At 41.8% G+C, this 25,206-nt stretch overlaps 1 protein-coding gene across 5 annotated transcripts in view; it reads left to right on the forward strand.

Moving 5' to 3' along the window:
• Positions 1-25,206, forward strand: part of IMMP2L (inner mitochondrial membrane peptidase subunit 2) — a 493,454-nt gene that overhangs the window by 380,302 nt on the left and 87,946 nt on the right. For 4 of the 5 annotated variants that reach the window (XM_036327299.1, XM_036327300.1, XM_036327296.1 and 1 more), the window contains one exon: positions 10,200-10,302. In XM_036327299.1, coding sequence (XP_036183192.1) covers positions 10,200-10,302 — 103 coding nt within the window. Of the gene's footprint in view, positions 1-10,199; positions 10,305-25,206 lie in introns of those variants that run through there. The other variant, XM_036327301.1, reaches the window with a different exon arrangement.

Here is a 25,206-nt window from a genome sequence, read left to right on the forward strand (position 1 = left end):
TCTGTGGAATACATACTAGACTTTTTTGGAGATCTGTCTGTGAGGACATTTCAGTAGCAGAACTTAAACAGAAATGATTGTTAATGAGCATCCTCCTGGAACCAACATTAACAAATTCTTTGATCAGTACAGTTCCCTGAACCACCAAATGTAAACCAAGGAAAGGTACACAATTCTGCAACTCATTAATTAAAAAAGCCAGTATTTTAAATAATAACAAAAGAATCTTGAAGCTACATATATAGATCAGGATTGAGGAAAGTCTTTTTAAGCAATGCCAAAGATGAAAAGAAAATCATAAGAGAAAAAAATCAATAATAATGTCTTTAGAATGAAATAATTTAAATATATTCATTTTTTTCTATACAGTTATCATGACTGGATGTCTTCATTACAGAGTGACTCATAAAGTATGTCCCTTAATTTATGGTTACATGTCTCAAGGAAATCATGCACTAAGGAGAAAGACATATTTTTTTTCTGTAAGGGAAATGGGATTTGAATTCCATGCTACCTTCTTTACCTGTTCTTCATAACTTAACTCTTTATAACGCCTTTCCTGACTCTCCCAGTCTAAATTAGTACCATCCTTAGGACACCTATGCAGTTAGCAAAATGCGACACTTATTCATTATTTATTCCTCCATTCACCCATTATTTCCTTGCAGATACTTCCAACTTGTTAAATTTTGTCTATAGTAGTTTAGACTGCCATATATATTGTATAGACCACTGTGTTGCTTATGTTTTGAATCATGGTATAAACTACAATCTTGGTGGAAGGGACGGCATCTTATTCTTTCCTGTGCTCTCACCCACACCATTTATACTGTTTCATAGAGTAGTCATTCAATAGTTGTTTAATTATATCAAGAAAGAAATACCAGCATTTCTACTGTCACAGAATTCATCAGCTTTTCCTCACTCACTAAGCATGACACACAAGATAAGACAGCATAAACTGCCACCCACTGCTGGGATACTCAGCAGATCAAGTCCATGTTATATACATGCCTGATCCAGCATGGATGGAACCCAGTGATTGCTAAATGTCCTCTTTCTCAAATTCTCGCTATCATTGCAGTGACTTTCATGGGCAGCCGAAGGTATTTTTCATATGTATGTTTAACAGGATAAAACATTCTATATGTTCAGGAATATTGTCACATTTAAGTTCTTTATTGTATAATTGTATTTTAGGAAAAGAAATATATCAGGAATATCCATCCCTTAAAAACAGAGCTGTACTAAGAGCATTCATATTAATTTTATAAAATTCATTCTGAACTTTATTGTGAATATGTATAAATCTAACATTCAATTTAAATGAGCTAAATAGATTTGCTCTGATCACCTAGCAACAGCATGCGGTCTATTTAAAAAATGACATTTCATTTTTTTCCTAGTGAAAAGATGTTAAGACCTATTCTTTGGAAACGCAAGTAGTCCTGATCCATGGCACAATGAGAGGAAACTATGGGATCTGGTTTCTCTCATCGGTGCCCTTCCTCCAGCTCACTCAGAGGCTTCACCTACATGCTTTCGCCTCTGTGTTTTCTGTGCAAAGAGGAACCATATTCTTTTCAACTGTGATCCTGAGAAACAACTACTTGTAGGTAGCTATGGGTGATTCAACTTCCTAGAAATTGTTACTACATTTGTTTCGATTCACCATCTATTAATTGCATACATTTTATTTTTAACTCGATACAAGGTACAAGGAAAGATATTGAGTCTTCGTACTTCAGCATTTAGTTACTAAGCAAACATACAATTGGCAGCGTTGAGAGTCAGGAGAGAGAATGAATATATTGAGCAGCAAAAACTCTTACCATGTTGTGATAACAAAGAGACAGTTGGAGTTTTTACAGTGCTGACTCTGACCATGCGTTCTATGAAACAAAATTTAGGTCACTTCCCTGCTTCAAATCCTTCTATAGGATAAAACAGCCATCGATTGTGTTTCACGATCAGGTCCTGGGAAACTTCGATCTCATTTCAGAGACCTGCTCTCATTTTGTCTGGTATTAATATAACTGTTATTTCCCTGTTTAGTTGTGTTATTGTTATTATCAAATTCTCTGTGTCCTTTTGTTTATGTATCTTTCTTATAAGCAGCATAAAGCTAGAATTTTCCCCCAATTGGAAAATTTTTTTCTCTTACCTAGATTAGTCCATTTACTTTTATTATGATTACTGGTATATTTCAATGTCATCTTACTTTGTACTTTCTATTGATCCCACTTTATCCTTTTTATGTGTTTTTTTGAATTATTTTGTGTTAACTGAGATTTTTAAATTTTCTACTGGCTGGAACATTATATATAGATTACATTTCTACTACTCTTAAAATGGTTTCAGTGCATACCGAACAAAGTAAAGATATTAAATATCTCCACTCTTCATTAGAAAAGTTCAAAAACCATAGAGAAAATATTTTCAATCACTTCCCTTCTTCCTATGTGTTATTGGTATAAGTACTCACATGGTGGGTGGTGGGGAAGAGGCGGGGAGAGAAAACACAAGCTAGCTCTTCTCTGGTCCCTTCTTATAAGGGCACTAATCTCATCATGAGGGCCTCACCCTTAGAACTTAGGCTATACCTCATTATCTCCCAAATCCTCATCTCTAAATACCATAATACTGGGGTTCAGGCTTCAACATACATTTTCAGGAGACATAACTTAGTCATAGTTCAAGGTAATTCAATTAAGAAAGTATTGTTTCAAAAAATAGTGCTGGAAAATTGGATAACCATATGCAAAAAGAAAGAGAGAAAGAAGGAAACTTGAACTTTACCATATTAACAAAAATTCTAAAACTATAAAAGTAGAAGAAAAAATAGGAGAAAATCTTTGTGACTTCTGATTAGGCAAGATTTTTTTATGGCATAAAAATCATGCTCCACAAAAGAAAAGAATTGGTTAAACTTCATCAAAATTAAAATATTTGTTAGAAGAAAATATTTGCAAAGACATGTATTTGATAAGAGGTCTTTCCAGAGTAAGTAAAAAAACCATACAACTCAATAAGAAGACAAACCACCAAATTTAATTAAAAAAAGAAAAAAAACTTTAGCAGGTAGTTCACCAAAGAAGAAAGCAACTCACAGAAAATTTTTTTTTAAATATATTTTATTGATTTTTTACAGAGAGGAAGGGAGAGAGAGAGAGAGAGTTAGAAACATCGATGAGAGAGAAACATCGATCAGCTGCCTCCTGCACATCTCCCACTGGGGATGTGCCCACAACCCAGGGGCATGCCCTTGACCAAAATCGAACCCTGGACCCTTCAGTCCGCAGGCCAACGCTCTATCCACCGAGCCAAACCAGCTTCGGCAACTCACAGAAATTTTATCAAAACATTAGTCGTTAGGGAAATGTATACCCCTGAATGGCTAAGGTTGGAAAGAATGTTCATTATCAAGTGTAGGTGAGACTCCTACATTGCCGGTACTATTGCTTTGGAAAACAGTTTGACAGTTTGTTAGAAGGTTAAACGTTCAGTTACTATATGACGCAGCCATATCACATGCAGATAGTCACCCGAGAGAAATGAAGACGTGTCCACACAAATCCTTATACGCAGATGTACTTTATGGACAGTAGCCCCGAAGTGGAAACAACCGAAGTGTCCATGAATTTTTAATTGAAAAACTAATTGTAGGATATCAATACTATAGTATCGATACCATAGTATACTATTAAGAAAAAAATGGTAACAAATTGTTGATACATGCTACAGCATGGATTGATCTCAGGCCTTAGACTAAGTTAAAGAAGCCGGCAGTGAAAGAGTTCCTATGGGATGAGCCCATCTATGGGAAAGGCGAGCTAAGGCAAAACGGCCGTGACAGAGAGCGGCGCAGCCAGGGTTACCGGAGCCAAGGTTGGAGGCGAGGGCGGGTTTACCTGAAGAGAGGCGCAAGGACACTTTTGTGATTACTAAAGTGTTTTACATCTTGATCTAATGGTTATGTGATTGTACAGATGTTTAAAACTCACTGAATTGTATACAGTAGGCCTTCGGGTTACCTGGGAGATCCGTTCCTACGGCGACGTAATGCAATTTTTCACTGTACATCGGAACCCACCTCCATTAGCACCTACGTCACTCACATGGAGCACACACACAGCAGTCATGAAGCGAAACAGTAAAACAATTTAAAAGAAAGATAACAACTCCTGACCTTTACTTGTGGTAAAGAAATAATAAAAAACATAAAGCACATATGTACACATGTCGAAATGACAGAACTTTTTTATAAATACTGTAAATGGGAGATGGGATGTAACCACAAAACGATGGAGTCCGACGTACCCCGGGGACTGCCTGTACTTTAAATGGCTGGATTACACTGCCTGTGCATTGTACCTTAGCCAGGGAACTCTGCTTCGAATTTCTTTATTTCTTCGATGGTAACATAGGTGTGTTTTTCCCCGGCAGCGTCTCAGGGGTTTTTGGGGGAGGGAGTCCTTAGTGTCCTGCACTTTCATCAGTGTCCCCAGCGGTGGTTTCTCTTTATTTACTCCTGGTTCGCTTTTGTTGCAGACTCTGAATTCCTGCTCTCAGCAATCCTGGAAAACCCTCTACCCCTGCGGTCCTTGTTTCAAATATTGCCTCTTCCTTGTTTCTTTTTACCCCCTTCCTTTGGGACGCTGTTTCTCCATGTCTAGCACTGTTCTCCATGTCTCTCTAGCAGCTCGTATATAGTTTCCACTTCTTCATCTCTCTGTGCTATGTACTAAGTACATTTTTAGATACATATTCCGGTTCGTTACTTCTTCCTTTAGCTTACACTAATCTGGTTTATGTCCACCTATTGGGTTCTTTTTCAAATGTCTGCACTTTAAAAATAGGGTAGTGTTCCTTGTGCATCTTTTTAATTCTCTTTCTTAATTGTACAAATATTCGATCATGTATAATTGACATTCTGTGTTGTGCACACTCACTGTTGAAGGCCTGGGGTCTGACCTGCTCTTTGCTGTTAGTTCTGACTCACTAACACTGGTTATGTGCATGTGAGTTCTGTTAGTTTGAATCCTGAGTTCCTATTGGCTGGGACTTGCTATAGAAAACCTGGAAACTGAGCTGGCGTGTTATTCCCCAAGAGTTATATTTCCTCCTCCCAGCCTCCTGGGGCCAATTCAAGTTAATTCCGAAGAATAGGTCTTAACATCTTTTCCCTAGGTCACATAGGTGTGAGTCTGAGCCCCGATCTCACCTGACAGGAGGGCGTGGGTTTTCAAGGAAGATTTTTCCTGTTGCCAATGCCAGCCCTGGATAGACCAGTGCTCACTCGTTTCCCTTTGCTGATGGCAAATCCCTTTTTCTTGTTCAGTCTGTCAGTGATGGGAAGAGAGATCTCCTCTTAACTTCTGATCTTCCTGAGTCCAGAACCCTGCACTGCAGGTCTCTTCAGGACAATCAGGACCCAGGGGTCCAGGTTGGGGAGCAGTGAACAACTTCAGGGCAGCCTCTCCCTGGGACAATGAGAAAAATCAATGAAATGGTTTGAACAATAAAGGAATGAAATATTCCAATCAATCATGATTTAGTAATACTAATTAAGAGTGTGTGTGTGTGTGTGTGTGTGTGTGTGTGCGCGCGCGCTAGCGTGGCTCAGTAGCTGAGCATTGACCTATGAACCAAGAGGTCGCAGTTCAATTCCAGTCAGGGCACATGCCCAGGTTGCAGGCTCAATCCCCAGTGGGGAGTGTGCAGGAGGCATCAGATCAAGGATCCTCTCTCATTATTGACTAGAGGCCTGGTGTATAAAATTCATACACTTGGGGAGTCCCTCAGCATGGCCTGAGCTCTCTTGCAGTCTGGGAGCCCTTGGGGGATGTCCCACTGATGGCTTAGGCCTGCTCCCAGGGAGCAGGCTAAGCCGTCAGTCGGACATCCATAGCGCTGCCACGGAGGTGGGAGAGGCTCCTGCCACCGCCGCTGTGCTCACCAGCCATGAGCGCAGTTTCTGGCTGAGCAGTGCTCCCCCTGTGGGAGCACACTGACCACCAGGGGACAGCTCCTGCATTGAGCATCTTCCCCCTGGTAGTCAGTGCACAGCATAGCAACTGGTTGTTCCACTGTTTGGTCAATTTGCATATTACCCTTTTATTATATAGGATGTTCCTGTCTCTTTCTCACTCTCTCTTACTCTCTGAAATCAATTGAAAAAATATATGTATATTTTTAAAAAGCGTGTGTGTGTGTGTGTGTGTGTGTGAGTGTGTGTGTGTGTGTGTGTGTGTGTGTGTGTATACCTGCATATGTATATATTTGGGAAATTCTTTGAATATGAATTTGTTCCTTTTGTTGTATCAAGGATTTCATAGATAATTTTGTATTCAACTGATGACACTCAAGGGAGTCAAAGACTTAAAAAGCAACCATTGTTTTCAAGGTCAGATCAAATTTGGGCAATCATTCTTCATTCCCTTTGTAAGACCTTGGTAACTTGTCTTGGTAATGCTAGTGCTAAAAATGCCTTTTTGTAGACAGGTAGTTAGAGTACCATACGGAACTCATTTTTGACTGTCAAAACCAAAATTATTTGCAGGCCATAGATATACACAACCCTGAAGGCTGATGCCTCACTTAAGTGTTAAATCACCCAAAAAGATTATCTTGTCTTTCTTTTATGTGAATTCGGGAGCGCAGCTATTTAAAATTCCTCCTCTGGAGGAGTTCTATTAGGAGTGTTACATTTCTTTGGCCGTCCTGGAAGGAGCCAGCTCAATATTTTATCATTGTATTTTTTAAAGCTACTTTGGGTTCTTTTTTAAAAAGTCAGATTGCAGCCTGGGGAGCAGACTATGCACTGTGTGTATGGCATGGATCTCACCAGGGTTGCACGGCTCAGAGTCCTTTCATACTTGTCTGGTACGTGGGTAGACCCCTGTCTACTAGCATCGCAGCACGCAGGCGTGAAAGCGGTTAGTAGGTGAAAACCTAAACAGGTAGGTTGTGCGTTCACCTTCTCTGCACATTTAAACACGCACAGGCAGACAGTTCTAGAGTATCCCAGAGGGCACAGGAATAAAAGAAAAATAAGATTCGTTGTGCCATTAGAAACAGTCTGCAGTCACAGCGCAACTGTAGGGAAAGAAATCACTGAAGCAGAGCTCAGCTCATCTTGAGAGGCTGATGCTGATAGATAGTGGGGGCTTGAACACATTCTGAATTATGAAATGAAAGCAAACAGTGGACAAAGGAAGACAATAGCCATAGTAACTGCCCCGTAGCGGGTTCTTCCCATACGTCAAGGCTGTATGGAGCACTTCAGACACAGTCCCGATGCTAAGAGAATCCATTCATCAAGGGCTTACCCCATGCCACTCTCTTCAGAGAACAATTTGTTCAGTTCGGTGCTGGTAGGTGCCCTGTCCTGCAGATGAGGAAAGTGACACGTAGCCTTTCACCAGCTGGCCCACGGTCACGCAAACTGGACAGTGCTAAGTCCGGTGTGAAAGCCCCAACCGGCAGATTGCAGAGACGATGCTCTATAGCAACCTCTCCGTTACATTCTCAACTAGCTACCAACCTTCATCTCAGCCCAGTTAGGCAGGATACGGCCTACCCATTCCATGGGGAAAACCGGCAAATTAAAGTCAAAACTGAGTACCTTGCACAGGATTGCTTGTGAGTAACAGTATCAACATTAAAAGCTGGTTCATCTGTTTCTAGATTCTGCGAAATTTCCACTATATTATTCTGCCTCTGTGATCGTATTTTTCACTTAATTAATTCATTTGTTTGTTTATGTAACAAGTGGTTGTTGAGCACCTTACCCCAGGCTCTGTTCTGGGCTCAGGGGGTACAGAAGTGAACGAGAATGCCAAAATTCCAAGCTTTACGTGCTGTGGGCGGGCGGGGGGGGGGGGGGGGGGGGGAGATGGGCAGTAAGCAAGGAAACCAATGAGTGACGTGTTAGTAGATGCAATGAGGAAAAATAAAGTCTTATAAGGGCTAGAAGAGGATGGAGAGATGGGCGAACTGAAACTTTCTAGGTAAGATGGTGAGCAGGGAAACCTGTAACTGCCAGTGGCCATTTTATCATCCTGTCACCTTCTATCGCAGGGGTCTTGACTTCTTGGTTTCTGTGACCTTGAAACTGAATCTGAGTTTTATATTGTTTTTTCTGGTATATGGTTGACTGAAAACCTCCCATTTCAGTGCAGAAATGACTTTATGCTGGTTTTAGTTCATATTCTGCTTGCGTGATTATTCCAAGAGACACAATGGGTAACTGTTTACTTTGTGAGTACTTGTTCATTGTAGCTGTCTTAACTCGGTGAGCAAATGCTTGGGCTTCCTGGGAGAGGGTGCCTTGCCAACAGTTAAGTGAAAGAAGGGCCTTTTCACTGTCCTTCGTACTTGATGCGGGATATTAGTTCTTAGAGGCCATCTCGTGAGAAAAGCACTCGGGATGCCAGGAACTAAGAGGCTGATTTTAATCGAACACGTATATTCCAGAGTCTATGATGCTAAGATGTGTGCAGCTTGGTTTTGCTTTCCTTTAAAAGCTGAAACTCTCCTCCCAGGAGTAATTAAAAATAAACAGCACTCATTACTGTTGGCTTGTAATGGCCACAACATTGCTTCCTCGCATTAGTGATTTACTGATCGAAAGCAAAGTAATTCAACATTGAAATTATCTGGAAAATTAAAAACCATTCTAAGTAATGAATAGTTTCAATTTCTGTAGCACCAATTGATGTTTCGTTGTCCTTTTTTATGCATCCTTCTGCACATATACAACTTGCTGACAAACATGGTCTGATAGGGACTCCACCTCCAAGAACCGTGGGCCAAGCTATTTCTGAGCTTAACTCTATAGACTGGGGGGTAACATTCATGCATTCAGTTATCCAACCAACATTTTTTGAAAAGCTTCCTTAGACAAGGCATTTTCCCAAAGGCCTTGGGGAATAAACATAAGAACAGCTAATGGTCTCTGCCCCCTAGAGAACTTATTATCTAATTGGGATAAAATGTTATTCTAATTCTGTCCCTTTAATTGAACTGCTGATAGTATAATTTAGCCAATCTTGTGCGGTTGGGTATTTAGGAAGATATATATTCGCTCTAAAAGGCCTGTGTTATACACCCTCATGATAAATATCTGTTTATACTTCTGATTATTTGTTTGGATCTGTACCAGGAGAATAACTATGTCAAAGGACATGAATGTTTTAGCCTAATTAATATATTTGAAAAAGTTAGGCAACGGAAGAAAAAATGGTTGCCACCTTCTCCATTGCCACAGATACTGGGCCTGAGCCTGTCCTTATTCCATGACCTCGTCACTGTGAGGACACCTCCTGCTGCTCTAAGTGTGTGTCCCTGGCCACTGATTTTTAAACAGTCTTCAGAAATGGTTAAACCTTTTCTCATTTTCAGGGGTAATATATGAACTGAAATAGTGCTGACAAGAAATTGTCAACTAACATCAATAGTTTGTGTCTAACACGAGCTCACCGAGGTTTTTTCTTGCTTATATATCTGGAATTTTAGAAAATTAAGAAGTCATGAAAAGTGCTGTTAGGTGGTTTGGGAAGTTTCTTTGACTAAAAAAAAAAAAAGGAGATTACCACTGATCAACAGTTGAATATTGACTTAAAAGTTAGGGAAAAATAGAATAGTATTTTTATAGGGCTTATTGAATTTCATAAAAAAATATTTAGGGTATTCATATTTAGGATAAATTAAGTAGCAAAACATTTGGTGCTAATGTATTTTTTAAAAAATGTTTTATTGATTTTTTTAGAGAGAGAAAGGAAGAGGGAGAGAGAGAAACATCGATGTGAGAGAAAAACATCAATTGGCTGCCTCTTCCATGCACCCCAACTGGGGGACTGAACCCACCACCTGGGCATGTGCCTTGACCTGGAAACCAACCAGTGACCCCTTGGTGCATGGGATGACCCTCAACCAGCTGCACCGCACTAGGCAGGGCAGTGCATTTTACTTAAGCACAGAGTTCCTACCTACAGAAGTGGGGAGGGGAAACAGTGTGGATGGGGTTCAGAATTCTGACCACGTGTCACTTACAGGGGAAGTTTTGGCGTGGCGTGGAGGCTAACCCGTAGCGATCTGTTACAGCTTGTGACAGCATGTTTGCTTCCTCATTTTGTTTGCCAGCTGTTTGCTCTCTTTTCCGTTCTAACCTCATTGGCTGTGCTGTTCCTTCCTAGAACCATGGGACACAAAAACCGCTACGTCAAGGTGCCTCGCGGTCACATCTGGGTGGAGGGCGATCATCATGGACACAGTTTCGACAGCAATTCTTTCGGGCCGGTAAGTCGCCTTGTTGCTGTCGTCATTGGATGTCAAAGGTGGGAGCAAAGGTGTGTCAGTCTGTGCGCTCAAGGAATCCAGCCAAGACCCGTCATGAACCTCCCAGTGGAGCCATTGGTGTTTGTTTCCTTTAGGGTCATTGAAGCCATGGTGTGTGTGTGTGTGTGTGTGTGTGTGTGTGTGTGTGTGTGTGTGTGTGTGTGTCTTGCATAGAGGAGAACACAGATGCTTCCATGAAGCTGGCTGGCTGATCCCAGTGGGAGGGACTTCATTTCCCCCCAGAAATGCTTTGTAGCTTAAGTTTTCAGTTGGTACTTAATAGATAGAATGTGTAAAAGACCGTAGGCACCCATTTTCTACACCGCTCCTTAAAAATGCAGGCATCATGGAAATCACATTGGTAAGTAACATGCTGTCCGCATTAAATTATAGCAGAAATGCATAAACTAAAAAAAATTGCAGAAATGCAGATGTTCCTATGCCATGCTTATAGTACATAAAATATGTGACTAAACGGATATTATATATATATATATATATTTTCAATTTGAATGTGTACAGAGATTCTCGACTTATGAACCATTACAATAAATCATTATGTAAGGCAAAGAAACTGTTAGTTACTGGGAATTGCACCTGATTTCTGGTTACCTAAGTCTGCTAAAAAACTTGGATTTTCACCCAGTAGATTTCCCTAAAGTGAGTCATATCTATACTTAATATTTATATGTAAGTTAGTATTGAACACCTTCAGATAGGTTTGCAAAAGAGTGTGTCCCCAGAGTTTTGTCTAAACTGACTGTTGGTGGTGTATATGTGACAACCTGTTTGCATATTATGAGGGATCACATGGCAGTCACCTCGACTCACCTTTGGCTAAAAGTACAGTCATGGAGATGCACTTGGATCAGAACTATAGGTAAGTGGAATATCTTCAGGAGACTACACCACTTCCTTCTTCTAGTTGCCAGGCAACACGAACTTCTGAGATAGTCATTATTTCACAGATATAATTGACTCTTTGTGTCTTACACTGAAGATGGGACAGGCAGGTTGGAAACGCTGTCGGCCACCTGTGGTATAGAAGTGATTGCTGTGAACAAATCCAGTAACAACTTGAAAGTGAAAATAAATCACCTAAAAGCAGTTTACTTCTCTCTCCCCAATAAGATTAAATCTAATTTCATGTATCAGGTGTGGACCAAGTCTACACAAAATGGCCGTCAACTTTAGTTCAGGTTTTAATTGGTTTTCATTTTCGGTGACTCTGAGATGAAGTGTTAAAAACCATTGTTTTGCTATTGTTTGTGGGATGTGTGACAGAAGTTAGAGATGGTTTTGTTTTTTGTTTCTCCATTGACAACCATGCTGCTTATAGCACTTCACTTCCATTTGGTTTATGTCATGCTTTTAAAGGAAACCTACTTCTTAATTACAACTTGAACCAGTCATGTGAGCCTGAGACACAAAATGACTTTGGAATGGAGTGATTCTTTTCTTTCGTTTTAATGGATATGTATATTCAGAGTGTCTTTTGGTTTATGGTTGGATAAGCTATCAATTTTCATTCACTTAACTAGCTTTTCTTTTTCTTTTTTTTTTTTGGTCAAAATTAGATGAAGAAACTTTTCGAGGGCTAAGGAAAACATTTGTTACATATGTATTAAACTATTTGTGTTTGATGAGTTATAAGTACCTAATTTTACTTTAATCATGAGCTCTCATGTTCTACTTTTCAACAGCATTTATGCCTAGGAAAAAATAATTGACAGTATTAATATTGATACTCCCCAACACGTTTTAAGAGGACAGAGGGGGGAAAAAGTGAAGTAAAGCCCCACAATCCTTATTTAAAGCTAATCTGTGATGTTTGAGTACAGAGAATTCTTATTGCAGTTTTGATGAAATGAATGATTATCTGAATACTTTGTTAATTATTTTAAAGTTCTTATAATTCTACAAAATAAAAACTAAAGTTTTCTAATTCTAAACCTCTAAAATAACCTTGAATTTTAAAGTGCATGCAGACTTGAGAATTAATCTGTTTCCCCAGTAGCTTTCGGTTTATGTTTTTTGGTTTATGGAGAGCGCCCTTGGCGATGGTACATGGAAGGGTGGTAACTTTTCTAGGTGGCCCATCCTTTCCTGCCCTGGAGAGAAGGGAATGCACTTCTCTCCAGAGGCAGCCGGGATGGCCTCCAGGATGCTTATCTTGACTTTGTGGAGATTGATCGAAGCCTTTACCCTTCATTTTCCTCCTGAGTAACTTCAGCAGTGCCTCCAAATACAGCGAACATGCTCTGACTCTTCGAATAGTAGATGCCCTTTATCATGGCATCTCCCCAGCTCATTTGACATTGTTGCCCTCTGGCAAGCACAGTGGGGCTGACTTTCTCCATACGGAAGTAGACTTAGTTCTTGTGTAAAGAAGCATAAGGAAAAGAATGTTTCATTCTGTATGTTTTTCCTAGTGTGTTTTTTCCTATTTATTTCTTAAGATTTGAATTTGCATTTCTGATTGGCTTATTGCTGTGATATGTAGGCCCTCAATGGGATTTAACAGTTTTACAAGTAAAAGATGAACAGTGGAATATGAATTTAGAAGAGCAATATTGAGTTATAGAAACAGACAACACTGCAGCAAAATAAGTCCCGACTCCTTTCCTTCTAACTTGTTGGGATGCCATTATAGATGGAAACTAGTCGGCACTCTGAGGATCGCAGATGACATGTGACAATAAAACACAAAGTCATACCATCTTGGCTGCCGACCGCACCAGTCACTCAATTAGCAGGGGTTTTTTCTGCTCACGTCTAACAGGAAAAGTTTTCTCTTCGCTGAATCCATCTCACATAGACGATTGATAAAGTGAGCACACGTGTGTGTGTGTGTGTGTGTGTGTGAGAGAGAGAGAGAGAGAGAGAGAGAGAGAGAGAGAGAGAGAGAGAAAGAGACTGGACTGGATAGGAAATGTTCCCATTATGAGTATATCTTTATGGAATATCTTGGTTCTAAGCCTCTTGAATATATATCTTCACCACATGTTGATAGAAAACGCCCTATCTTTCTTCTCATAATAGAAATTCACCATCATAATGGCTTGAGCTTAGATTCTTAGTGTGAAAAATAGCTTTTGTATGTTTTCTTTAAAATGATAATTGTCTGGAAGTGTTTCCTGGGGCCTATTGCCACTTGCGTTTACTGGGTTATACATTAAAGACATCTGATGGTTCTGATTTGGAGGCTGTGATTGCTTGGAATGTCGGGTAAGCACTTCTGTTGGTAATCCCTTTGCTCTGTGAAGCAAATTAGGGTCTTTCCCTTCCCCACCGCTGCTTCCTGTAGAGGACGCTGAAACGTTTCCCTCTGCAGCTATGCTGTTGTCCTTTGCCAGCATCCAGAAGCAGTGATTATAATAAGGACGCATGCATCCTCTGCTTGCTTTCAATCGAAAGCACATCAAAAGTGAATTTTCTATGTGTGTGTACATGCATAGCTGTGTATTTTCAAATAGTTACTTTTAATTATTTCCAGTGAGCTACCCCTGCTTCAGTGAAAAAGGCTTGCCGTACTTCTTCCTCCCGTTTATTATAAATACCCAGTCCAGTACTTAACCTGAAATGTTTTCATAGGCATTCATTCCTTTTGGTAAAAACACAAATGGGACTCTCCACAGCCTCCGTTTAGCTCAGTGGTTCTCAATCTTCCTAAAGCCGCGACCCTTTAATACAGTTCCTCATGTTGTGGTGACCCCCAACCATAAAATTACTTTCGTTGCTACTTCATAACTGTAATGTTGCTACTGTTATGAATCGTAATGTAAATATCTGATATGCAGGATGTATTTTCATTGATACAAATTGAACATAATTAAAGCATAGTGATTAATCACAAAAACAATATGTAATTATATATGTGTTTTCCGATGGTCTTAGGCGACCCCTGTGAAAGGGTCGTTCGACCCCCAAAGAAGTCGCGACCCACATGTTGGCGACCCACGGGTTGAGAACCGCTGATTTAGCTGGCGCATTTTCTGTCTTTGACATTTTCCTGTCATTTTTATCTAGTTTTAAGTCATAAGCCACTAAGATACTTTCATCATTTGGGGTCTACTGATTTGTTGTAAGGAATATATGTTTTCATAGAAATTCTAGTTATTTAGTATCTAAAATAAATACTTTATTTTAACTTCACTGACCAAAGGATGTTAGGAGAAAAAAAACAACACAAAAAATCATTTGCCTTAAATATTTCAAGGCAAAGATAATCTTTCCAAATGTGTGAAAGTATTTGATTCTTAGGTTTGTGATCACAGTGTCACCTTGTGAATGATTTGTGTTCAGGAAGCATGAAGCAGAGCTGAACAATTCGTGTGCAGAAGCTATGCCTGATATACTGCCTCCCTCTGAGCATGGGAAGTGCAAGGCACAATAGGAATTCTTTTGAGTTCTGAGTTGCTTGGGAAAGGTCTGGTCACTTACTTTATGGACACCTAATTATTAAAATAGTAGCCCCCTGGGATGTTTTCTCGGAGCAAATATGCCCAAGAGGTGATAGTTTTAGACTAAATGGGTCTTAGGAAAATCATTTATAATGAAATGAGCTGAGGGTCTGAAAGTGAGGATCTATAAGAAAACATTGGCATGAAGATTAAATTTCCGTAGTATTCCATGTGAACCTAGTGAGAGAAAGTTTTTACTTCTTAAAACAACTAGTGAAAAAGTGAAGGAGAGGAAAAGTTGATTTTTTTTCTTTGTATACAATACAAGTCTATCATTTATGTCTTCAAGACATTTTTTTGCATTTATTGTTTTTCCACATTGATTTTGGCCTGGATTCCGATGGTTGGAAGGGATAGGAGAGACAAGGACTGCGTTAACGAGAGAGGTTCCTGGGTTAGGTCATACACGTGGGCAATGAACATTTTAGGGGCTTTACTATCTCATCATGCCTGTTTTTAACTTTTTCCCCACTTTATACATTTTGGGTAAAAAAAAAAAGTGATACAGTAAGTGGTTAACAAAGCAGTGTTCTTGGAGATGCAAGTAGTTGAAAGCAAGAGGAAGGAAAGGGAAGTTTTGATATTTTTAAAAATTAAGTTTTGAGGCCATTTGACAAAGGGAGGGGTTGGGCTGGAGTTTGGGGAGATGTTGGAAAGATTCAGAAGTTCAAGTCGTGGACAATAAGGAGGGCCCTGAACCCCTGATCATCCCGATCCTCTCGTCACTATCAAGAGACGCCCTGGTGCCCAGACAGAGCAAGTAAGAGGGTCAGTAGGTCTGAGACTGATGTATAACCCCTACCTGCGAGGAGGACAGATCACCGGCCGGATACAACCCAGTGTGCATTCTCCATGTGGGGGACCACAGAGCTCTTAGAGGAGTAGGCATGGGGTACTAAGAGCCACAAGAAGGAACTCTGAAATCCCAGAAGGGCTTGGTAAAGCAGAGTACTCTGAAGTGGGTGAAGATAATACCTGTTCGGTAAAATCTCCTATTGTGTACAGCCCTCTGGATGCCGCCTGTGTTGTGAGTGGAGTGGTTTGTGCCTGGGCTGGTCCATGCGCTCCAGTTGCCTTGGAAACGCTTTGCTGGTACAACACAGGGTGGTCCCGTGGATGCGGAGAATGAATTGACATTTCCTTTTATTTATCTTTGAAGTGTAGCATTTTCCTTGTGTAAATTCTCGTGAGCAGCTAGAGTAACTTTTATTTAAAATCAGCCTTTTTCAAATAAAGAGAAAGGTCATTAGATTATGTTGACAGGATCCGAATAAAGGGTTCTAGTCACACTTTCTTAGAAAAATGATGCTCAGACTTAAACTGGTCAGATTTTCTTGAACTGGTCAGATTTTCTGCAGAACATGCTTGTGTTCATTAAAACATGTTTGTTAGGAACTAAAATAACCTATATTTCATATACAATGGATGGTAACAACAGTCCTATGGATCTTAAAGTCATAAAACCTCACCGCGGGGTTTTCTGGGTGTTTCTCATGGTTCCCTTAAGCCAGGGGTGGGCAAACTTTTTGACTCGAGGGCCACAATGGGTTCTTAAACTGGACCGGAGGGCCGGAACAAAAGCATGAATGGAGTGTTTGTGTGAACTAATATAAATTTAAAGTAAACATCATTACATAAAAGGGTACAGTCTTTTTTTTTTTTTTTTTAGTTTTATTCATTTCAAACGGGCCGGATCCGGCCCGCAGGCCGTAGTTTGCCCACGGCTGTCTTAAACAGTGCTGGAAACCTCACCTATTTCATGTAGGTACAGTTTTCACTCGGCTCGAATAGACAAAGGCAGGCACTTCATGCAAAGGCCAGAGCCAATGCAAGGAAAGCCATCCTAAGGAAAATATCTGTGTAACGCACACAGCCATTCTCAGAAAGAGCCCATTCTCCCTCCAGAACAATATTCAAAACGAAGACATGCCCGGACCGCGGACAGAAGCAGAGTCCCCGAGGGTCGTCCTCGCTTTCAGTTGGATTTGCTACTCTACGTCAGGACATCAGCCATCACAACACAAAGCACATGGTTTCTTGAGAGCAGGGAGGGGATGAGAGTGCCAGGGAGAGTGGTGACGTAAACAGTGACCCCCACCCCAAGAACAGAGACCGTCTCAGCTTCCATTTCCACCAAGTCAGATCTCATCTGTGTCTTCATCTCCTGCTCGTGCCGAAGCCATTTCCACATGGTTTCCTCTCCCGAGAGGAGACGTGTCACAGCGCTGTCGTTGCGCTTCATTGCGATGGCAGACGCCGTTCCTTCGGGCTGTTTCATTATGGAACGAAGCGTGTTTGTTGCTGAGAAATGTATATTTACTGACAGTGGGTCAGGGGCCGAGATTTAGCCCCACGTACGTAGTGTTATTAACTTATCCTTCAGCGGATCTTAGAATTGCTTTAAGAGTGAGATCGAAAAGCCCTTATTATTTGTAAGACATAATTGGTGACTACATAGAAAAATAAAATGGACCATACGAGGGGCTGGAGCGAGGAGGGAGATAGGCTACTGCTTTGCCTAGCCCAGGGATGGCAAACCTATGACACGCGTGTCAGAGGTGACACGCGAACTCATTTTTTTGGTTGATTTTTCTTTGTTAAATGGCATTTAAATATATAAAATAAATATCAAATATATAAAATAAATATCAAAAATATAAATCTTCGTTTTACTATGGTTGCAAATATCAAAAAATTTCTATATGTGACATGGCACCAGAGTTAACTTACGGTTTTTCAAAATGCTGACATGCTGAGCTCAAAAGGTTCGCCATCACTGGCCTAGACCCATGGTCGGCAAACTGCGGCTCACGAGCCACATGAGGCTTTTTGGCCCCTTGAGTGTGGCTCTCCACGTACAGTGGGCACACGTACAGTGCGATTGAAATTTTGTGGCCCATGTGCAGAAGTCAGTTTTCGGCCTGGGCGAGTCTGTTTTGAAGAAGGACTGTTGATATTTGGCTCTGTTGACTAATGAGTTTGCCGACCACCGGTAGATAATACCAGCAGGGAGAGCCTGCCCCTGAACTCACTGGGATTTGAGGTTTGAGATTAAATTGCCTCGTTTAAGTTAAGTGGGTGTCTCCTTATAAAATATTTGCTGGGTGGTTGCTCCCCACTTTTCTTAATATGCAGACACCAAACTATGGAAGTGACTTTGGCTTTTGACTAAGCTTGGGGGCGATAACGGCCTTTGGAAACTTTTAATTTTCCTAAAGCTTATCAAGTAATCTTAACAATGGCTTTGCTTTTGTGTCAGCATCATATTGTTGTATTTACCGAAATGACTTAAGGAGGATTTAAAGTCAGTTTGATTGTCGGTGACGTAGGCGATTGTTTCCCGTGTAATGGAGTCATACGAGGGGCCCGTAATGGATCAGACTAAACACAGTTTTAGAGATTGTTTACAAGTCAGACCCACGTGGGTTTGCGGTTTATTGAAACTTGTCTAGCTCGGTGATTCTAGCAAGTGGGATGCAGGTCTTCATCACAGGGCAGGGATCACGTCCGTGGCGCGCTCTATGGACGGGCATCGCAGACCTCGCAGCTTCGGCGAGGATCTCAGGGATTCCTGGCGTTGTGGATAATTCTGCCCCAACCCCTCCTCCTGTCACTAAGAATTTTTCTGAAAACAACTCCGATCTCATCAGGCCACTTCCTCAGACAACATAATCAGTCTGCAGCACCCGTCACATTTAATGAAGAAATGGTGGGAGCCTTCCCTTTCATATCAGGCACATGCCCCACCAGTGTGGCTCAGTGGTTGAGCATTGACCTATGTACCAGGAGGTCACGGTTCCAGTCCCAGTTGGGGCACATGCATGGGTTTCTGGTTTGATCCCCAATAGGGGGTGTGCAGGAGGCAGCCAATCAATGCTTCTCTGTCATCATTGATACTTCGCTCTCTCTTCCTCTCCCTTCCTCTCTCTGAAATCAATAAAAACATAAAATGGGAGACATCTGTAATACTATCAACAATAAAAAATATGTTAAAGAATTTTTTAAAAAAAAATCAGACATAGATAAAGAGGGCCATTCTTATACCACTTCCATTCAAGGCTGCGCTGAAAAGGTCATTGCCAGTGCAGGTTAAGGCACGAAAGGGAAATAAAGGATATAGAGATTGAAAAGAGAGATTCCAAACTGGTTTTCTCTCTCTCAAGTACGTTATTTCTACTTAGAAAACCCAAGAAGAATCTGCAGAAGTATTAAAGCAGTTCTTTGAGTGTACTAGTAGTGTAGGACTGCCGCAGGCAATAATCAAGCATGTCTAGACATCATCAACAACTAGAAAATACACTTTTATAGAATTTGCCTTTCAAAATAGCACTAAGGAAATTCAGGGTAGTGATTACTTCTGGAAGTGAAGGGAACAAGTGTGACTGGGGAGGGGTGAGTGGGCCCCCAACGTCCCGGTACTCTCTTGTATCTTAAGCAGCGTGAGGAGAGTACAGGCGTTTATTATATTATGCTTTATGCCTTTCATGCCTGGAATATAGTAGAATATTTTAAATAGCTACATAGCAGAAATATTGAAAGTTGGCATCAACAGCTACCCATTACTCACAGCAGGTCTTCTCCTAGTGTTCGTGAGGCCTGGGCATGGGGTCTACATAACACATGTCTAAATATTTACTAGCTGTATCAGGTCAACAGACTGCCAGATGAAGTATGTCCCTTTCCCTTAACGGGATAACATGCCTCTATATGCTAAAACCAGCAAACATATAAACATGACTGAATTTAATTACCATCACCAAGTCCGGATATTCTGCTGGCAGGCCTGTGATGTTTGGGAGAGTAATCTAATAAAAGCAGATATAATTCATGAATTATTATATGCTTACTCATAAACATTTTCTGGCCTCCATTTCTGCAAAATCACTATGTTGTTATTATATTTACATATAATTTGCATTCTATTTACAATAATTATATAAAGGATTAAAATAATGTTTAATTGCATTTGGAGCATAGAAAAATCAGAATATATGTTTATCAAAATATAAATGAGAATAGTCACAGAACATATATGCATACCCCATGGACACAGAAAACAATGTGGTCATGGCCAGAGAGGCAAATGGGGGACATGTGTAGTAATGTCAGCAGTAAAAGAATCCTCCAATAAAGAAAGGGAATAGAAATGAAAATGAACGTGAAAAATGACAAAGTAAATTTTTTTTGAAATTTTCTAACATTGTTTGTAAAATATCAAAAGTATCTTTTAAAATCTAAAGGCAAAATAAAATGACTACTGATGAACATAAAAGTTCTATCAAAATTATTTAAATAAAACAATTAAGTTCTTCAAGAATTAAGTCTTGTTACACATTTTGTAGAAATAAGTCTGCCTGCAGGCTGAGGGTTCACTTTCCACGTGGTCGTTCGTGTAAGAGTCGGTCTCGCGCCTCATTCACTTTGTCGCCTGACCCGCACGCATCCCAGCTTCGGAGGCACCGAGAAGCTGTTTACATGTTTGGGCAGGAGGGAAATAGGAAGAGGCAGGTCAGCAAGGCTGATTGGGAAAATTATGAATGAAAGATGAGATTGCCAATAGGCTACCGGTGAGAATGCAATTACTCGGTGAGAGTATTGGTTCAAGTGGGAGATGATTAGTCCCGAGGCTAAGATGACAGCAATAAAAATATGAAGAAGTGGATTGATGGGCAGGCCCTTAGGAGCCAGCCATTGATTGGGTGTGTGTTAGGTTCGGCTGCCTGGAACAAACTCTGTCAGAGAAGTCCCCCAGGCGAAATACGGACGGACCTGCCTTCATGCTCCCCCATGCAGTGACCAAACTTTACAATGAAGCATGACGGTATTGATGGTGACCATGACACATTAATGACGTCTGGTGATCGTTTTTATATGAAAGACCGAAAAGTGGAGGGGACACAGCAATGCTCCGCGCTTCTTCAGGTGGCAGAGAGCTTGGCTGGTACTTGAGCTGGCACTGTTGTCTCCCAGGTGGTTGGAAGTGTGCTGCCCCCTAATGCTGCGACCTGCCGTGCTGACCCCGGGAGGGATGACCGCCTTGCTCATGGCTCATTAGAACTTATGGCCGGAACTAATCCATCGGATTTCTGTTGCCTCGCACTTAGCATCCCTGACAGTGGATGTGCTTCCCCGCCAATCACAGGCCCCCTCTGCTCCTTGTCCGAAGTTCTCACCTGACTCAGAAGGTAAAGGTGATTCCTAGAATGTAGAGGCGAATGAGAAGGAAGCGTACGGTGGGAAAGTCAGTACGTTGATGATTAAACTGGCTGATGGAAAAGCAGGCTTAACATTTGTCTTTTCCATTAGTGTTGTTATTTAAAATTGTTATTTAATATGCAAGTCCATGGGATATATTTTTGAATGAAACTATTTGTTTAAAGAGAAAAGAAATTATAAGTGATACTGGTGGAGTAATGTAGAATGTTCACACTAATTTCAGCTTACATGAACAAATGGCCCCTCTCAATACAATTACTGTATGAAAGGAAGTGTATTGGCACGGTGGGCTGAAATGAGGATCGGATCAGTGGAAGGAAAGTGGAAATTATAAAGCTTCGTCAAGTTGTGGAATATTGGGCTGAGTTTTTTGATCAAGAAACTTGATTTTAATGAAGATACCCATTATGAACTAGAATCTATACTGAAAACCGCATGAGGCTAAAGTTTTACTGAGACCTCCACTGATTCACTTAGAGTTGAAGAGCTTCACCCAGACCATGTTGAAGCTACCAACCCCCACGCCCTCACCCCACCTTGTTGCAATGCTCGTGGATTCGCACTCTACCTGCCGCCTATTCGCTGGGAAGCGGCAGACAATGCCACAGTCCTCTCAAAGGAGCCGCGATTACATTTAGGCCGTTCGTATAGATTAAGTTTCATTTCAAAAAAATAAGATTATAAATGTCAAGTCACTATGGAATTATGTTGACTGTGGTCAAGGAAAATTCTAATCTTAAAATATTTGGTTCAAAGGCTTTTAAAATAAACTTAATTGTGTGTTTCTTCTGACATTTAAGAAAACAAACATAAACAAAGCAACCCCCCTCCCAAACAAAAAACAACAACAAAAACACAGCATAGGGGTTTGCTCAGCCTTTTAAACAAAGAAAACTTATATACTGAATAGGGGATGGCAGTGCCATTAAATGAGTGGATTCTTTAAGGCTGAGGCGAGTTTCCCTGGTGTTTGTTTCCAGATTGAGTGCCTTACCCTGCACTGTCCGAAAACTAATAGTGAAAGTGGGCAAGGCCATTGCAAAGGGCACTTACCAAGGACATCGTATTTAAATTACCCTTTTTGCCCAGATAGACATTGTTAGTTAAATTGCTCTATCTTTTCAAATAATATTACTGTTGAGTCACAAAAGTATCTACCGGTATGTATGTATGTATATGTATATATATGTATATATATATATATATATATATATATATATATATATGCATGCCTAAGTGACCGTCCGACCGGTAGCTATGATGCACAATGACCATCAGGGGGCAGATGCTCAACACAGGAGCTGCTGAGCTGCGGTTACTTGACAGCTGCGGTTCTCAGGTGACACACCCAGAACCAGAGAAGAGGGAGCCCGATTCAGGGGTGTGTCACCTAAGAATTGCCCTCTCACAATCTGGGACCCCTCAGGGGATGTCAGAGAGCTGGTTTCGACCCAATCCCCACAGACCAGAATCTGTGCTACAGGCCTCTAGTACTTTATAAGATCTTAAATAAACTTTTGAGAGTTAGTTCTTATTTGGTTTTATGATAGTCACATAATACTTCCTCTGTTCTTAATTTGGGGGAACAAAGCTATCATGCCTTAGATGAACGATTTTCCCCTCCAGGTAGAACTGCTAGTTGATTGCAGGGAAGGCTCTCTCTGCCGTGGGAGGTTTCATATAACAAATTATGGAACGTGAACTCACAGTACGTGCTTTTCCACCCTCTCATTCCCTCTCACTGTCTCACTTCTAGTTCTTTTGGAGTTCATTATCCACAATACCTTTTCGTTATCTCAACAAAGGAAATTTAGTATTTTTTTAAATATTATGTAAGGCATCCTTTCATGGAAAGGGTTTAAATAGGATGTGCCGGGTATAATAGGCGCATTACCCTAATTGATATATCCCGGTCCTTTACGTTCGGAAAGATGGCCCTTTTCAGAACGTCGTTTTTCACACTCCCTGTTTTTAATTCCGGAAAGGCCATGGGGACTGTTACCACCACTTTGATTAGCCTCTCTGTTCAGATGGGCTTTCCTATAGCTTCAGTCCAGTTTGAAAATAAACCAACCGAAAACATCATGAATCATGCAGAGCAGACTCATTTGCAGATGCAAAATATACTCTAGGTATTCTTCCTGCTCGATTCAGAGTGAACTGGGCCTAGTCAATGATAGCGTCTCCCAAGCTCAGCGTGCATTCATTCTTCTCTCACCCTGACTTCTCCTATGCACAGTAACAGCAGTAGCCCCTCCCTCCCGCTCAGGAGTGTAGACCTCTCCTGCTCTCAAATTCCTCTCCTCCCCCTCCTCTAAAGGAGGGAGTCTAATAACAGAAGGAGGGGGAGAGGGAGAGAGGGAAGGGGAGGGAGAGAGAAAGGGAGAGGGAGAGGGAGAGGGAGGGGCTGGGGAGGGGGAGAGGGAGAGCTCTTGCAAATGTTACTTTCAACTTTTTATAAATGTCGCAGGAATCTTTCTCCTCTACCCAGCATCACCACAGAAAGGAACAATGATGGAGTGGCAGAAATCAGCTGGCAGGCAGAGGAATTGTCTGTGTGGTGGTGGCTCCCCCAAAGCATCACAGTCCCTCACTTGTCCCTAAAGGCAGTGGTGACTAGTGCTGGGAGAGGCTTTGAACCATGAGAGCTGAAGGAGTGTCTCCCAGCCCCAGCGTGAGCCAATGCCCCTTCCCCACCCCAAGGCCTGAAGCTGAGGGGAAGCTCAAGGCCATGGCCATGGTACAGGTCACAGTGTGAGCCAGAGGAGAGGGAAAATCTGACCCTGGCTCTCAGTGCACAGGGTCCATTTGGGCCAATGCTGACCCAGGGCCTGCAAGACTTGGGACGGATTGGCCCAGCCTGGCACTATCCATCACTGTCAGTGGCGGGCGCTGTGGTGGCCATAGCTTCCGGGCTCCAAGTCAGCCCTGGTCTCCGTGTAATTTATCGGAAGCCAGAGCCAAGGGGAAGGTAGGAGGCAGGAAGGCTCACTTCCCTCCACAGCCCGCATGGCCTCTGTTTCATGTGCCGCCATCTCCAAGTGGATAAAATTTTACAGCGTGACTCACCCGGAAAATAGCGTTGAGTTGCGTGGTTTCAGCGGGGAGGCAGTGCCGGAAAAGACTAATATATTCCGTTTTAAGGGGCAGCCTTATGATTTTATGTGGCCTGGGATTCTGCTCTGTGCTGACAGCCCATGCAAATTCAAGTGCGGTGCAATTTAAATGACAAAGGGCGACTGGGCTGCTTCACTAATGGGAGCTGGGGCTCATCCTCAGCTTTTGGGCTGTTTTGCTCTGGAGAGAGGAGGGAGTGGTGAGTACTCCTCTGAGAACTCACACGGGAGCTGGGTGTTCATAGACTGTGTGGCTCTTCTTGTTAAATAACTAACTATAAGCCTTTAAAAAAATCTCCTGCTGTCTCTTGAATTAGGAGTAATGCCATGGTTATCCCATGCTGATAAAGTGTAAGATCCCAGTTCAGATGGATTTAATGTGCACCGGATAGTAGGCTTTGGTTTTAAAAAAATGTCTGCTATTGGTCGTTCTTGTATGTGACGTTTGTGTGTCACTGTCGCTTCTCTGAGATGAAAAGGTACTCAAGTTCTGAAACTGTTGTAGGAGGTTGCTTGCACCTCTTCTTCCTCCTTCTCCCCGGTCTGTCTTTGTTCCAACGTTTTCTTTTGCAGCTCAGTAAGGTGCCTGGGCTTTGAGCACATGATTATTCACTGGGCTCGGGGTTTGTCAGGGTGACTTTCCTGTTGCCAACACCACTGGGCTCTTCGGGGATCCATCCGAGTCCGCCTCCCCACAGTGCTCCATGTGGTGGCCACTTCCCCTTTCAAGCCCCTTGAGAATTTTCTGCCCTTCGCCTCTTTGAGCCCACACACACCACCAGCTCTCTTCTGGGGCCTCATTTGCATAGTCCCTTCCCAGCCAGACCTCTGAGTCAGGGGACCCCAAGCTCCATCTGGGCCCTCGTTTCTATTTAAAGCTCTCCCTGGAAAAACTGGTCCCCGTCTTCGCATGCTGTTCCCATGCCTTGGTGCTCAGCTTATCTCCAGGTCCTATCACACCTGATGTTCAACAGCCAGTCTAAGATGACACTCTATTCCCTTCCTTCCACCCCCATTTTATTCGCTCAGATTCCCCCCATTTTAGTAGGTGGCGTGGCCGTCTATCTAGT

The sequence above is a fragment of the Myotis myotis genome, unplaced genomic scaffold (genome assembly GCF_014108235.1).
Source record: "Myotis myotis isolate mMyoMyo1 unplaced genomic scaffold, mMyoMyo1.p scaffold_m19_p_11, whole genome shotgun sequence".
Lineage (NCBI taxonomy): Eukaryota > Metazoa > Chordata > Mammalia > Chiroptera > Vespertilionidae > Myotis > Myotis myotis.